Raw genomic sequence first — 15,411 nt, 5'->3', positions numbered from 1 at the left:
AAGAGACTGATGTACCTGATCCACTCTGGTCTGTAAACCTCCCTTACTGTGACACCTATTTTCAGCAATGGAGAAAGAAATCCCTGGCAGAAAAAAATATAAAACAAATACATAAAGAACATTCCCTCAAGAATACGCAAAGCTGCCTAATATATACAGATGGTTCAAAAACAAGTTCTACCATTGGAGCTGCGGCTGTCTTTCCACCTTTTACAGTTTCCTTGTCACTTCCAGTTGAATGTAGCAGTTGCACCACAGAATTGTACCCAATTAAATTAGCCCTAGAGAAAATCAACACTTTCGCCAATGCTAGCAGTGTAATATACACAGATTCCATGAGTGCTGTGTCTTCACTGGACAATAAATATTCAGTATTTGATCCCAAATCCTTTCCTGCTTAAACCATCTAAGGAATATAAATCATTTGGTGAAATTTTGCTGGATCCCAGGGCATACTGGTATCACAGTAATGAAAGAGCAGATCAGGCAGCCAAACAACCAAATAGTACAGCACCAGCAATTTACCAAGTACCATACGTGGATTATTTGAAACATATAAAAGACGTCTGTACATTTCAGTGGTCAGAAATATGGAAGTCGCAAAGGAATAACAAGCTGCTCCAAATAAAAGAGGAACCAGCATTATGGAATTCCAGCTTCAGACAAAACAGACAGGAAGAAGTTGTACTGTCAAGACTCAGGATGGGACGCACCTAACCATATGTTTCTTCTCATCGGGGATGACCCACCTTGATGTGTGTGCATTGTACATCACCACTTACAGTCAAACATATACTTTTAGAATGTACACACATTTCCCTTCTTAGAAAAAATACTTTCCACTCTCAGTCGTGATTGTAAGAATCTGTATCGCTTACACACATCATTGGAAATAATGCTAACCTAGTTGAACTGTATACCTTCCTTAAACAAATACACTTATATGAATCGATCTGATGCTAAAATGAACCAAATTATTATATAATTATACAATGAAAATATAGGAACTGGCATATTTTGGCCTGTGCTGCCCTTGTGCCCTTAAACACCCATACCAATACCAATAATATGCACCATCTCAACAGAGGACCACAAGGCCAATAATGGTCAGAGAATCGCTGCATTTCAATCGCTAGACATATCGCTGCAAAGGCGAGTTGATCAAAAGATCAGTCCACCACCTGATCTTCAGATCGAACCACCAATGCAGAGGACTTGAATAGTGGTGGTCCTGATGCAGCGAAAATTAAAAATAGGACAGATACAAGCACTACAATTCAAAGCCACACCACTGCAAAAAGTAATCTTAACCAGATTATATAGACAAATAATGAACTAAGAATGGCAGCACAGGCGCAGCGTTAGCAAATCCACCCACTACTGCCATGTGATATACTTATAAATATATTTGAATAATGTTTGAAATGGTTGAAAACCGAATCTTTCATAATAAAAAATAAAAAATTAAAGCAAACATCAGAGGCAGCAAAAAGCATATTCGTCTACCTGATGATTGAAATATAAAAATAAATTAGAATGAGGATTAAAAAAATAAAAATAATGCCAGCAGCATGGCAAGACAGAAGAGCAAAAATAGTCAAAATTAAACATAACGATCAAACCAACAGGGAGGGAAGAGAAGGGTAACAAGAGTGAAAATATTGCAGCAGAAACTCTCCAAGATAATTTAGAAAATCTAAATGCAGAGATAATAAAATAATAATCAATTAAATTTGAATGCCAATTAAATAGAAATTTAACGGTGCCCCCTCTGAGGGGCACCAAGTCCAAATTTATGTGAAATATCACCAACAGAGATGTAAACCAACTACAATAAAATAAAACAAAAATAAACGAAAAATAGACTGACCATTATGCCTCATAATTTGTCTAGCGATCAAAATGCAGTGATTCCCTGACCATTATCTGCCTTGTAGTCCTCTGTTGAGATGGGGCGTAATGGTCAGTCTATTTTTGTTTTATTTTATTGTACAGGTAGGACCCGCTTTACGACATGGTTAGGTTCCAGCAAAACAGGGTCGTAAAATGAAAAGTCGTAAAACAAGACCAAATTATAATGTAATTGAATGGTTATGTTCCAAAAAATTCCCAAAATTTTTCCACGTATGCACTAATATTTCTGTTTTTTATAAATAATTAAATATTTTAAACATTTAATTCACATGTTTTATTTATACTTATGTATAAAATAATTAATAAAATAAAATTTTACTTTGGTCCTGTGGAATCATCACTTGAGTACGTATTTACTCAAGTGATGACTCCACTACCCGTTTCGTCCACATTAAAAACTAAATCAGGGTGGTAGTTGTCTTCGTCTATTAAGCGTTTAAATTCAGAAGGATACTCTTCCACCACTGCAGTGTCAACACTAGCAGCCTCACCAGACACTTTCACATTGTGAATTTTAGAACAGTTTTTAAACCGATGAAACCACCCTTTGCTGGCCGTAAATGTTTCAGTGCTGCCAGACTCCTCACATATTTCTTCAAATAACGACTTTGTCTTGTCTAGAATTAACCACCTATGTAACAGGAATGTTATTTTGGTTCATATCATCAACCCACAACACTAACAATTTCTCCATTTTTTTCATTGTCTCACTGCATGAATAAGTTTTTCTTTTCTTTTTTTTTTTTTTTTTTTTTATGTGAACCCCAAAAAAGAGAGGTATTAGAGCCTATAGTACTTAGTACCGTGCTTGGGTTGGAGGTTGAGAAGATGAAAGAAGATATTTGTTGACATTGGACTTGAACTTCTGTAGATTGTAATTTTCAGGATATATGTATGAAGGAAGGTTGTTCCAGAAAATGGCAGTTGAATGAATAAATGAGGAAGAAGAAAAGTTGGTTCTGTGGGTTTGAAGTTGGACAGTAAATGGATATTGGCTGGTGGCGGAACGTGTTCGGACTGTTTTGAAAGAGAGAGCGGGAATTATAGAAGCCAATTCAGAAGAACAGTGCCCATGGAAGTATCTGTAGAAGAGGCATGCAGCAGAAACAGTACGTCTATGAGACAGTGAGTGGAGAGACTCTGTTAGAGATGAATCATTAATTAACCTAACTGCCCTCTTCTGAATGGAATCAAGAAGCCTGAGAGAGGTTTTGGGGGCACCACCCCAGATGTGGGAACAATATTCCATGGCAGGGCGGATTTGCGATTTATACAGAGTGAGCAGCTGTTTGGAAGAAAAGTAACGCCGAGAGCGAAAGAGAAAACCAAGTTTTTTATATGCAGAGGAAGCAATATTTGTAATGTGCTTGTGCCAAGAGAGATTAGAAGTCAGGGTAATCCCCAAAAGAGATATATCATTTTGCCTAGAAATCGGAGTGTCACTAAAGATAAGCATAGGAGCAGAAGAATTCTTTTTGCGAGATATAAGACAAGACTGAGTTTTAGAAGGGTTGAAATCAACTAAGTTGTTTTTGCCCCACTGGAGAATTACCTGAAGATCGGCATTTAAGGAATTGGCAGCAGATTTTCGAGAAGTTGAAGCTGATTGAGCAGGACAGGGTTTCTCAAAATGGAAAGTGGAATGCAATGTGCTATCATCGGCAAAACTATGGATAGGATTTCCAGTCAATGGAAGAAGGTCATTAATATACAAGAGGAAAAGAGTGGGGGAAAGAACTGAACCTTGGGGGACACCGGCATTTGTGGAGAAGTTAGAAGACAGAGAACCATCTACCATCACCTTCAGTGAGTGATCAGAGAGAAAACTGGATAACTAATCTGGAGGATTACACACTTGTTATCCCTGTGTGCGTACGCTTTATTTTATAAACATTGTTCATAATCGTTGATACTACAGTAGAAGGTGCTAAACTCAAAGACACATCCGACCGATGCTCAAGAGGCTCCACGTGCCATTCACATCCAATTTCTCCTTAATTGCTTTGTGCCCCCCCCCCCCCCCCCCCCGGCACAGAAACTGCCCTACTCTTAGAGCTCATAGTTACACAAAAATTATTGAGAAATAACACTGTGTAACCCATTAACAATTGAGGGAAAATTCACAACGAAACAAACATGGCACACTGAATGTAAACAACTCTTGGTGTAGCTATCATTCCACCCACAAAAGAAATGCCTAGTGCGTGTTTGGACTTGCAGGTGTTGCTGAAACGTGTTACTGAGTTGTGATTTTTTTGTTATTTAAAATTTTTTCAGGTAATATTCTGAAACAGTCGTTAATGTGAAAAGTCGTAAAATGGACCATCGTAAAAGGACCTACCTGTAGTTGGTTTACATCTCTGTTGGTGATATTTCACATATATTTCGACTTGGTGCCCGTCAGAGGGGGCACCATTAAATTTCTATTTAATTGGCATTCAAAATTTGATTGATTATTATTTTATTATCTTTGCTTTGAGATTTTCTAAATTATCTTGGAGAGTTTCTGCTGCACTATTTTTACTCTTGTTACCCTTCTCCTCCCTCCCTGTTGGTTTGATCGTTATGTTTAATTTTGACTATTTTCACTCTTCTCTCTTTCCATGTTGCTGGCATTATTTTTATTTTTTTATTCCTCATTCTAATTTATTTTTATATATATATATATCTTAGGACATCACATTTATTTTTTGATATGGTAGCCTGTTTATAGGTTATCAAACAAATTTATTACCGTTTTTATTTTTGAAGGCCGACCGGGCTAGCCAGGTGGGTAAAGTGCCTGCCTGGCAACCCAAAGGTCGCGGGTTCGAATCCCGCCTCGGGCTTGGATCAAAGTACTGCAAAAACCTTGGGAGGCGCATTATGGCCACAGAAGCTGATGCGCCAACTACCAAAAAAAAAAATTATTTTTGACTTGGTGCATTATGATCTTAGCAGCCAAGGCACCATAAAAAATTAAACCAACCAATCAATAAAGTATTAGGTAGATATTGCTAATTGAAAGCCAACTCAGTGTGTGTGTATATATATATAAAGATACATTTTAATATACAGATTTACACATACTTTTATTCTTTACTCATTTTTTATTGATATTGTTATATATTGACATGATAAGCTCTTTATAGTTTGCCAATAACTTTTATTAATTACTTTTTGACAGTGCATTATGACAGATGCCAATGCACCAAAAATCAAATAAAATCAGGTATATACTGTAGAAACATAACACACAAAACCGCACAGAACACTGAATTAGTGAAATTTATCACCAAGTATTTCTTAGCACATTTCCTGAAAATAGATCTTAATATCAGGAAAAACATTTCATGTTTGTTCATCTTATTTTACTAATAGTTAAAAGAAAAAGAAAAGGAAGTGCTTCAGTGCAAAGAAGATAAATATATTAGAATACATGAAGTTCAAAAATCAGCATCGGGAAAAAGTCACAGCAAATTTGTCAGAAGATTTTCAGGACCCCAAATGTAAGTATTTTTTATTATATCATATTTTATTGTAAACAGAAATTAGATATAAGAGTTTATAAAATTTTCACAGAAATTTTAGTTAGTTTTGTTTTCTTCGTATATGTATTTGATACAGGTTAAATCCTGGTATAAAGAAACTTTTGGGACTAAACAAATTTCTTCATTATACTGAAATTTTGTTATACTGGATAAAGAAAAAAAAAAAAAAAAATTATAAATTCATTTTATTTTAAAATAGTCATGCAAATGATCATTACAAAATTTAATTTTTGATCAAGAAGTCTGCTATTTTCATTGTCTCATATTTTTAGTGGAAACATTAAAAATGAAATTTTCAATACCATTTAACTGCCAGAAAAATATTTTCTGGGACATCATTTGTAGAAAACAAATATGCACAAACTTTTTTCAGGCTGCTTAAAGATGCTAAGAGTGAAATTTCTTCATCAGGTGGCTTAGCATTTTCATCATCATCATCACTTTCCAACCTCATGTGGGCATTACATGAATGACTCTTCGATAATTTCCTGGTCCATCAACTCACCCGCAGTCAATAAATTATCAACTGCTTTTATGTAATCTTCATAATTAACTGTATTCAGAACTTCCGTGGTAGCAACTGTAGAGTCCCACATTTCTCTGAACTCTTGTTTCACTTGCATTCCAGTTATCTCTGTTATAGTTGTCTGTTTCAAGATTGCTCTTTGCAAGAATTGAAGTCTTCTGCCAACACTTCAGACCACCATGACACAATGATCATATCACATGCTTCTTTAACTTCTATTTTTTCATTATCCTTTGAAACTAATTTTAGCAATAGCTTTTTGATAAGTCGACTCCTGTAATGCAATTTGATTGCACATATGATTCCTAAGTCAAAAGGTGGGAAAACTGCTGTACAATTTGGAAGTAAAAATTCAACTTTAATGTGTTCTAATACACTTGTCAAATTATGTGCCAAGCAATTATCAATTAAGAGTAAGATTTTTATTTTTTCTCTTTCCATTTGATTTAGCCATTTGTTAATGTTGCTTGTATCATCCAAACACATTTGTTTGCGGAAAATCTCAGGTAAGTGATAGAACATTCTTAAAACATTGTGGATTTGCATATCTTCCAGTGATCAGTGGTTTCAGCTTTTCTTTTCCAGAAGTGTTGCAGCAAAACAGGATAGTTAAATTTTGTTTTGATTTCTTCCCTGCTCTGGATATATCTCCCTTAACATCGAGTGTACAAGGTGGAATTAACTAATAGAACATCCTCATCTCATCACCATTAAAAATATCACTGATATTGTATTCCTGAATTTTCCTTTTAATTTCACTAGCACACTATTTGTTAACTTCATCCTGTAGTACATCATTCTCTTCTCCACAAATTGCCCTGGAAGCTATTCCATATCGTTCTCGAAACCTGTTGAGCCATCCAAGCATTTGTTTGCAAATTAACATCATTCTTTTTGCACATTTTTTTAATGGTCACCAAAATAAAAATAAAAAATTAATTAAATCACTTTTTAATCTGTTATAATTGGAACAGTATACAGTGCACTCGAGAACAGAAGACTGAACAACTCCACATACAGAATAACTCTGAATAATGCAAATAAAATTGGCACTGATACTTGAAATACAGAGGAACTCTGATTAATGCAGAAAAAAAATGGCAACAGTACTTTAAACTTTCTTTTCTACAGTCCATGTCTTATTATTTATTTATTCATTTTGTAATGGATTAATGTGCTGATCTTTGGGCAATGCCAGTGAGCTTGAAACTAGCCATAGCAAGTACCCTTAACCTATCAACAGCAAAGATAAGTGTAGTTGATGTTTGCTTTTGCGCAGATATGGAATTAATTTTATTTTTATCAGTGATAAATATTTGTTATACTGAAATTTTCATTTTTTTTATAAAGAGATCTGTTTAATGTATTTTATTAAGTAAGTTCTTTCAAGCAAAAGAAAATTGTTCATTATTTTGAAAATTTTGCCATTGTGGAGTTTGTTTTATTAGAATTGGACTTCTACATACCTTAGATTGAATATGACTCCCTGATCCATGTGTAAGGGCTGTGAATACTGGGATACTGGGAATCAAGAAAGCGTATTTGATATTGATGATAAATTTTCATTTACAGGCTATGCAGAGACATTATTTAACAATGAAAATGCCACAATGTTTTCATTTGCATTTCATTTTTCTTTTTGAAGATTTTATTTCTTTTACAGGATGATTTTGGAACTGCATCATTATATTTTTGTTTACAAAAAATATGAATTCTGCTTAATTAACATAAAAAAGAGCCAGTTCAAGTTAGTGTCCAAATTAGTGAGACCTTACTGTATGAAACCTGTCTCTCTTGATTGAATTCTTGTACACATCGCAACAAAGTTACTTGCTGTCTGAGTTTATTTTAAATAATGTTGCTCATCTTTAGACCACTATACCTAAATCTGATGAGAAATAGTGACATTTTATTATCTAAGAATTCCTGAATTCCTGAGTAGTATCGATATTTGTGATATTTCACCTGCATTTTAGTTATTTGGATTTGGGTAATTAAAGAGATTGGCTAAGGTAAAGAAAGCCAACATGAGAATGACGAGAAACGTCTATTGACTTATGCGGAAATTAGTTTCCCAACACCGAACTCTAGTGCTGTTCACTCATTAAACAGACGGTAGGTGTCATCAGTCTAGAGCCAAAATCGAGAAGGACGTAGGAGAAACTATTTCTTATCTATACCACTATTTTTCGCCTTTGTGGAGTTCAGGTTCTATTATTCCTACTCCTTTAGTTTTTCTTCTTACTATCTGCATGTTTCTCTATGCATTAATTTAATTATTTATTTTTACCGTATCCATCACATAGGGGGCACCACATATTATTTTGACGACTATTACATTATGTCCTAGATAGAGTCAATATGTAGTATGTATTATATATTTAATCTTATTTTAATCATTAAATTACGTTCTCTGTCGGGTCAACGATGATTAATATATGCTTACATTTATATTTTACTTATATTTCTTACCTTTGATTCTAATATTTCTAAATTTTCTTAACTTTTATCATTATTCGATTTATTTATATTCGATTTATATTTGGCCTATACTGGTTTATATTTCATTTAGATTTAAATTACTTAGCATATATTGATCATCACAGAAACAGAGAACCACTTGTCGTTTTTTGCCTTCATTCTGGGTGGTTGGCCCCAGTTGAAGTCATCTAGATTGTCGGTAAAAAGCGATAATAATTTTTTTTTTTTTTTTTTTTGCGTTTTCTTAGGTCTCTGATGGTATTATTATTGGATTGATTTACTTTTTCTAATAATTCTTTATATTATCCTTAATATTCTATAGACATTATGGGTGTATTGCATGATTGCTTGCAACTGCATTGACTCATAAATATTAGTTATATATTAGTTACAGTTATTGTCGTTTTAACTTTCTTTCTTTACTTTTTTATCAATAATTATAAATATATAAATATATATATATAGTGAATAGCTATTGAGGTGTTGATTGCCTTTATGATATGTGTGTATTCGGACAAGTGTGTTTAAAAATAAAAGTACAGTAATAAAAAATCAATATTTTGTTAATAAACAATTTATGCACTAGTCCACCCATGAGTGTAAAGAAAAAAGCTGCCATGGGATTCAAGTGGGGTTCAAGCTCCAGTGGGATTCAAGTGGAGGTAACCTGACCTTTTTTCACCATTAGGGCATATTACTGAACAAAAAAAAAAAAATACAGTCATAAAAAAATAAATTTTTTTATGAATGTATTTCTAAATATGACTGTGATTCTAAAGAAAAAAGGTTATGTTACCCCCTGCACTTCTTAAGGAGTTCAAGCTCCCATATGGTTCAAGTGGAGGTAACCTGACCTTTTTTTTTTTACTGTTATGGAAAGCGCTCATTAGGGCAAGTTACCATTGAGGCAAGTGACCATTAGTGCTTCTGAGTGATACTAAACTGATGTTTGCATATCATTTGTCACACCTATCTGTCAGTCAATATATCATTCTCGACTTCTGCTCCAGACCGATAACACCTACTTTCTGTTTACCGAGCGAGCAGCGCTAGAGTGTTGTAAGTTATCCAACTAATTTTCCGCGTAAGTTATCAGATGTTTCTCGTCGTTCTTGTGTTGGCTTTCTTTACCTTCGCCAAGAGATTTTTTGATTGATTGAAACTTGCATAGACAAGCATCAAAGATTGTTTAAGACCTTTTACAATGGTGAATATAATGGTCCCAGACAGTGTTTAATTTTATTCAGTAAGACCAACTGATGTTGTTAACAACTGCAAATGCTAAGTGGAAAGTGTTCGGGACATAACCATAGAAGTGACCATGTTTTTGTATCAATTAAGAGATATTGTTCAATGTTCAAACCTAAATGAATATACAAGGATGAACTGATAAGCAAAGAGACACAGAAACATATGGTAACTCTGAAGACACAGACACAGAATGGTAAATGTGAACAGAGAAACCTACAGTAACTATTTGGTCCATGAGGCTGTCACAAGCATTCTCTCAGGTATGTCAAGCTGAGTGTGCTACCTGGCAGTCTAATACGCTGATGGAACTGATATTCGGGTGACACTCGAGTCAAGTGGATTGAATTTCTGTTAACTCTGGTCATTCTGTGACAGCCAAATCTTCTGCTTGCAACTTCATGATGATGGTGGTACTGGTAGTCATCCTGGATATAACTTCCATATGCAAGTCCTGAAATACAGCACCTAATATACTGGAGGTGACCACGCAGGTAAAAAACATAAGCAGGGTCAAGGTGTGGTGCCCACACCACAAGGAGAAATGGTGTCCCTCAGTGTCACCAGGCAATACTAAGTGGTAGATGACATTCATCAACTGGTTCCATACCATCTCTTCCATCATGCAGTATGATTGATGTCTTTTGAGGTTAGCATTAGTTAAGGCATATGATGCGAGAAAGCAAGCTTATACAGCATCAGCAAAAAAAAACAAAAACAAAAACAAAAAAAAAACCCCTTCCCATTTCCCCCAAATGTTTGTCTAGATCAGCCTTAAATTTATTTAAGCTATCAACTTCCACAACAACAGATGAAAGTCTTTTCCAGCATTCAACTACCCGCTGGCTAAAGGCAAACTTCTGCACATCTTTCTACAGTTGTCTTTCCTCAATTTGAATCTATGTCACCTGAGGTTCTTAATCTGAGCAAGCAGAAGTATCCCATCAGCCAGTGGCAGACTGGGTCTAAAAATATTGGTTGCCAGTAGACAAAGGGAGCTCACCCACAACTATTATATTTTCAAGCTACTAAAAGGTCATTAACATTTTTAACATATTGTCTAATGTTATTGCAAGGGGGTGCACTTGCCATTGGGCAAGCTGACACCCTGACCAGTCCATAGAGCAGTGTCCCTTTATTACCACTCTCTGCCATTTCCCACTTAACCATTCCCTTTATCCATTGCAGCAACTTGCCCTTAATGCCATACTGCTCCAATTTGTACAGCAGTCTTCCATGTGCAACAGCATCAAAAGCTTTCCTGAAATCCAAGTATACGATATCAAAATTTTTTGCATCCAGTTCCTTTGTGACCACATCATAGTATCCAATCAAATTGGTCAGACAAGACTTCCCCTAAACAAACCTATGCTGTGCTGAGCTATTACTGAAGTCATGTCTAGGTGATCCTGTATCACCTCTTTAACCAGTGACTCCATTATTTTCCCCAGAGCAGAAGTTAAACTAACAGGTCTATAATTATTTGTCACCCTTTGAACCCCTTTTGTGAATTGGGGATACATTTGCACATCTCCAATCCATGGGGACCTCCCTTGAATCTAAGGATGCTCTCATAATTATGGCTAAGGGTTAACTAACTTCCTTCACTTCCTACTTCAATATAACTGGATTGATTCCATTCACCCTAGCTTCCTTTTTTATGTTTAACTTCAACAATTTCTCCTCCACTTTTCTCTCAGTCATTACAAAATCACTTAGTTCTCTGTTAGAGTTTGATAAACTTCTGGCTTTCCCTTCCTTGAATAACTCCCATGTGTGAATGTCGATGCAATGTGAAACCATCTACGTTAAGTGGACCAATCTTATTCATCCCTTTACTTCTAAGAGTTTACATAAGTAAAGAACACTTTGCTTTTTTTCTTTGCATCTTTGCCAAAGATTTCTTGTAATCTGCCTTTGCCTGCCTAACCTCCTTTGTGACTTGATTAAAGACCAATTATATCTGCTGTAGGCTTCTCTTTGCCTGATAATTTATATGCATCCCATGCATTTTTCTTCTCTGCCACGAGCATCATTAATTCATCTAACATCCATTTAGGCCTGAACCTTGAACAGTATTTCTTAGTTAGTATGAAAAGCCTAGTAGCGTCCAAGATTAAGTCCCTGAAGGCTTCTCAATTTGAATTCCCCATTGGCAACATCATCAGTTGATCCCATTATATAGAATTTAAAAACTCTCTGAGACCACTGTAGTCGCCTTTACAAAAACAAAAACCCTTCCCTTTACCCTTGATGATAGTTATATCTTTAAGTAAATCCCACATCAGTCAACTGTGATCCCTGTCATCTAGTGGTTTCTATATCTGCAAATTCTTAATGCATGAATAAACACTGCGGATAATCAGATCAAGACTGTTACTTCCTCTGGTTGTCCCTCAAACATGTTGTTATAGAAAACAATCCTCCAATAAATCCACAGAAGTCTTGCTAGCATGCGAGCGACCAATCTACGATTTCCAATCAATATGTGAAAAGTTAAAATCCCCTATTACATGATATTCTGATTTACTGGTCCACTCTATTTCTCAGCACAACTGTTTGTTGTACTCATCAGAGTCATTAGGCCTATAACACACTCCTACTCTCATTTTCCCTTTCCCACTGTTTATGTCACACCAAACAGACTCAACTTTGCACTGTCCACCCATGTCAACTGAATGCACTTCCGTAGATTTTATGTGTTTCTTAACTAACAGCATAACCCCTCCTCCCTTCCTATCCTGTCTGTCCTTTCTGTACACATTGTACTCCCCAAATCTCAATTCTGCACTGCTTATATCTGTGTGACACCATGTCTCTGATATCCCAACAATATCTGCCTGGATCAGCCCTTCAAATTCATCAAATTTATTTTCTATATTTCTAGCTTTGGTGTACATGCACTTGTTCTTACTCTTAGTTACCCTAACACAACCCATGTATTTACTTTTTCCATGATGACTCCCAGCAGCTCTTGAATTCCCCAGCAACTTACTCTTTAGGCTGCTTCTGCTCATTACAATAGTAGTGGTGCAAGAATTGCTTTCGCCTTTGCCTGCAGCTACTGTTAATTGTTTAGTCTGTGAATCCCCCCAAGCTAGCAGTTTTCCAACCCACTTAACACTGCCTCAATAGCATAAGCAAATATTCTTGCACCCTTTCTATTTATAGACATCTATTGGACATCATGGCAAAATCCAGTCTTCCTTACATTTCCATTGTATAGCTGTAAAGTGGCATTCGCAGGTCACCCGCTAAATAGTCCACTGGACCAAACTTATTGGTCTCTCTCTCTCTCTCTCTCTCTCTCTCTCTCTCTCTCTCTCTCTCTCTCTCTCTCTCTCTCTCTCTCTCTCTCTCTCTCTCTAGGAGGCTTCCAGATCAGATGGTGTATAATCTCACTCTCTCTCTCTCTCTCCTCTGCCAAATAGTGACTGAAGGGAGTCAGTAGTGTGTATGTGGGGACATTGTCAAGGCCACATTATGTCAAGCAACTAGGTTGCCATGTGTATGCCATTTCCAAAAATTTCATTACTTCATACAACATGTCCTCCCCACCTTTTCTTACTACTGAATAAACCACAAATAGTCAAACTGATAGAATAAACTTATCTCCAAAAAGATTTATAGCTCCAAAACACTTCCTCATTCATTTCACAAATGTACATGGTCTCAGTTCTAATCTCAGTGATGTCCATTTCAGCTTACAGTCTTCCAAACCCCACATACTTTATTTGACAGACACAATTATCGGTTGATTTAACCACTGCTCATCTCACTTGTCCTAGTTATTTGCTGTATGATTCCTTTTCCTTCAAAGGTGGTATTTGTTCTTATGTCTGCTCTGATATTCCCTGTCAGAGCTTTGGAATCTCCTCTTTTTCATCTTCTCTGGCTTAAAATCACTCCACCTCATTCTGTCAAACTCATCCATTGCCTCTATCATTCATAGAACTCCACTAATCACTTAGAACTCTTTGACTTCCTCACTTTTTTAAACTTGACTTTCTCCAGTCCAACTTTCCTAACAGTGAGGTAATATTCCTTGGTGATTTTAATGTTTACCACTTCAGATGGCTTCTGTTTTTTAATCACAAAGATCAAGCTGTTTGAGATGCTGAGGCTTTTGCAATTACTAATGACCTTACACAGATTGTTCATTTACCTGCCAGAATACCAGACAATCCTAATCACACAGCCGCCATGCTTGAGCTTTTTCTCACAAACAGCCCTTCTAAGTATATGGTCGAAGTGAGTGATCGTCTAGGCACCTCAGATCACCACTTGGTGATCATCTCTTCTCCAATGGATAATGCTTCCTATGGTCTTCCTCAAAAAGATGTCCGAAGAATATCTCATGACCATTCTCAACCTTGCATTGTTTGGCATTATATGAATGGAAAATGTGATGATGCTGAAATATTTCCTTTCTTTTTCTTGGTCAGATCACTGTTTCAGATCTTAGATGACAGTGTTTGCCCAGATTAGGTCAGTGAAATTATTCTTGTAGTGATGAAATCCTTTATTCCACACTTCACATTAAATCTCATTCTTTATCTAAATCTTAGTTTTCCAATAAATGTTCATAGGCTGTTCAAGATAAGAATGTTGCATATTGCAATTGGCCTGTATCCAAATCTCTAACTTCATTTTCTGCTTCCATAAAAGCTCACAACAATTATTCAATTCAATGTAGATTTCAAACAGACTAAGAGTGGAAAACTTGCTTCTTGTCCAGATGGTAATCAAGTATTGCCAAAGGTATTGGCAGCAAATTTTGCCCATCTCTATTCCTATGCTCTCAAAACCAGATGGTTCTATTGCCACTTCAGCCAGAAATAATGCTGACTACTCCTCCTACCATTCCCTGCTAGCAGAGGTGGACTGGCCATAAGATTTACCATCATAACCACAGTGGGCCGGAGGCTGTAGACCAAAGGAGGCCAGTGTGATTTTGGCCATAAACACTAGTATGAGGCCGCTACAAGTTTTCCCCGGTAAGAATTTTTGATCTAGTCTGCCTCTGCCTGCTAGCATTCTACCTTTCTTCTAACCTGCGTATTGATGATCTTGGTAAAACTCCTTCTACCATTCCCGATACACTCCATTCAATGCCCCTTGTGATCGTCCATCAGAAGAATTTTGAAACAGTCTTGATGCAAAGATGGTTCAAAAAGTGTAGAAATACCAGATCCTGATGTTATTTCTCCACTTGTTTTCAAAACTTGTGCTCCTGAGTTTACTGCTGTTCTGTGTCTCCTTTTTACATTTTCTTATTTCACAGGTGTTTCCCATTCTGCTTGTAAATTTGCTCATATCCAGCCAGTTCCTAAAAAAAAAAAAAGGTGACTAATCTCTCCCATCCACTTATCATCCCATTGCACTTACTTGTACTCTTTCTAAAGCAATGGAGATATCTATTAACTGGCAACTCTTAAACTACCTTGAAACCTTGTATCTGATAAATGATCACCAGTATGGATTCCATTCATGTTGATCCACTGGTGATATACTGGCTTATGTTAGTCATCTATGGAAAAATTTAAATGGAAAAGTTTGGTGAAACTCAAGCAGTTTTGGGGTCCCCAACCCAGTCCTATCTGAAAATGTGAACATTGACTCCCACTAACATCAATCAGCAAAAAGACAGAAAAACAGACAATATCAGGTTCAACAACCTGTTACCTGATAATACACCCTATAAGTGAGAAA

At 36.1% G+C, this 15,411-nt stretch overlaps 1 protein-coding gene across 3 annotated transcripts in view; it reads left to right on the top strand.

The window, feature by feature from the left end:
* LOC150088410 (1-phosphatidylinositol 4,5-bisphosphate phosphodiesterase classes I and II-like) overlaps positions 1–15,411 on the top strand; it is a 1,046,313-nt gene that overhangs the window by 834,214 nt on the left and 196,688 nt on the right. For all 3 annotated transcript variants that reach the window (XM_090369498.1, XM_090369497.1, XM_090369499.1), the window contains exon 27: positions 5,275–5,402. In XM_090369498.1, coding sequence (XP_090225624.1) covers positions 5,275–5,402 — 128 coding nt within the window. The remainder of the gene's footprint in view (positions 1–5,274; positions 5,403–15,411) is intronic.

The sequence above is a fragment of the Mastigoproctus giganteus genome, chromosome 3 (genome assembly GCF_048544385.1).
Source record: "Mastigoproctus giganteus isolate SK-2022 chromosome 3, ASM4854438v1, whole genome shotgun sequence".
In the NCBI taxonomy this organism is placed as follows: Eukaryota; Metazoa; Arthropoda; class Arachnida; order Uropygi; family Thelyphonidae; genus Mastigoproctus; species Mastigoproctus giganteus.
This window is presented reverse-complemented; position numbering and strand designations above follow the sequence as displayed.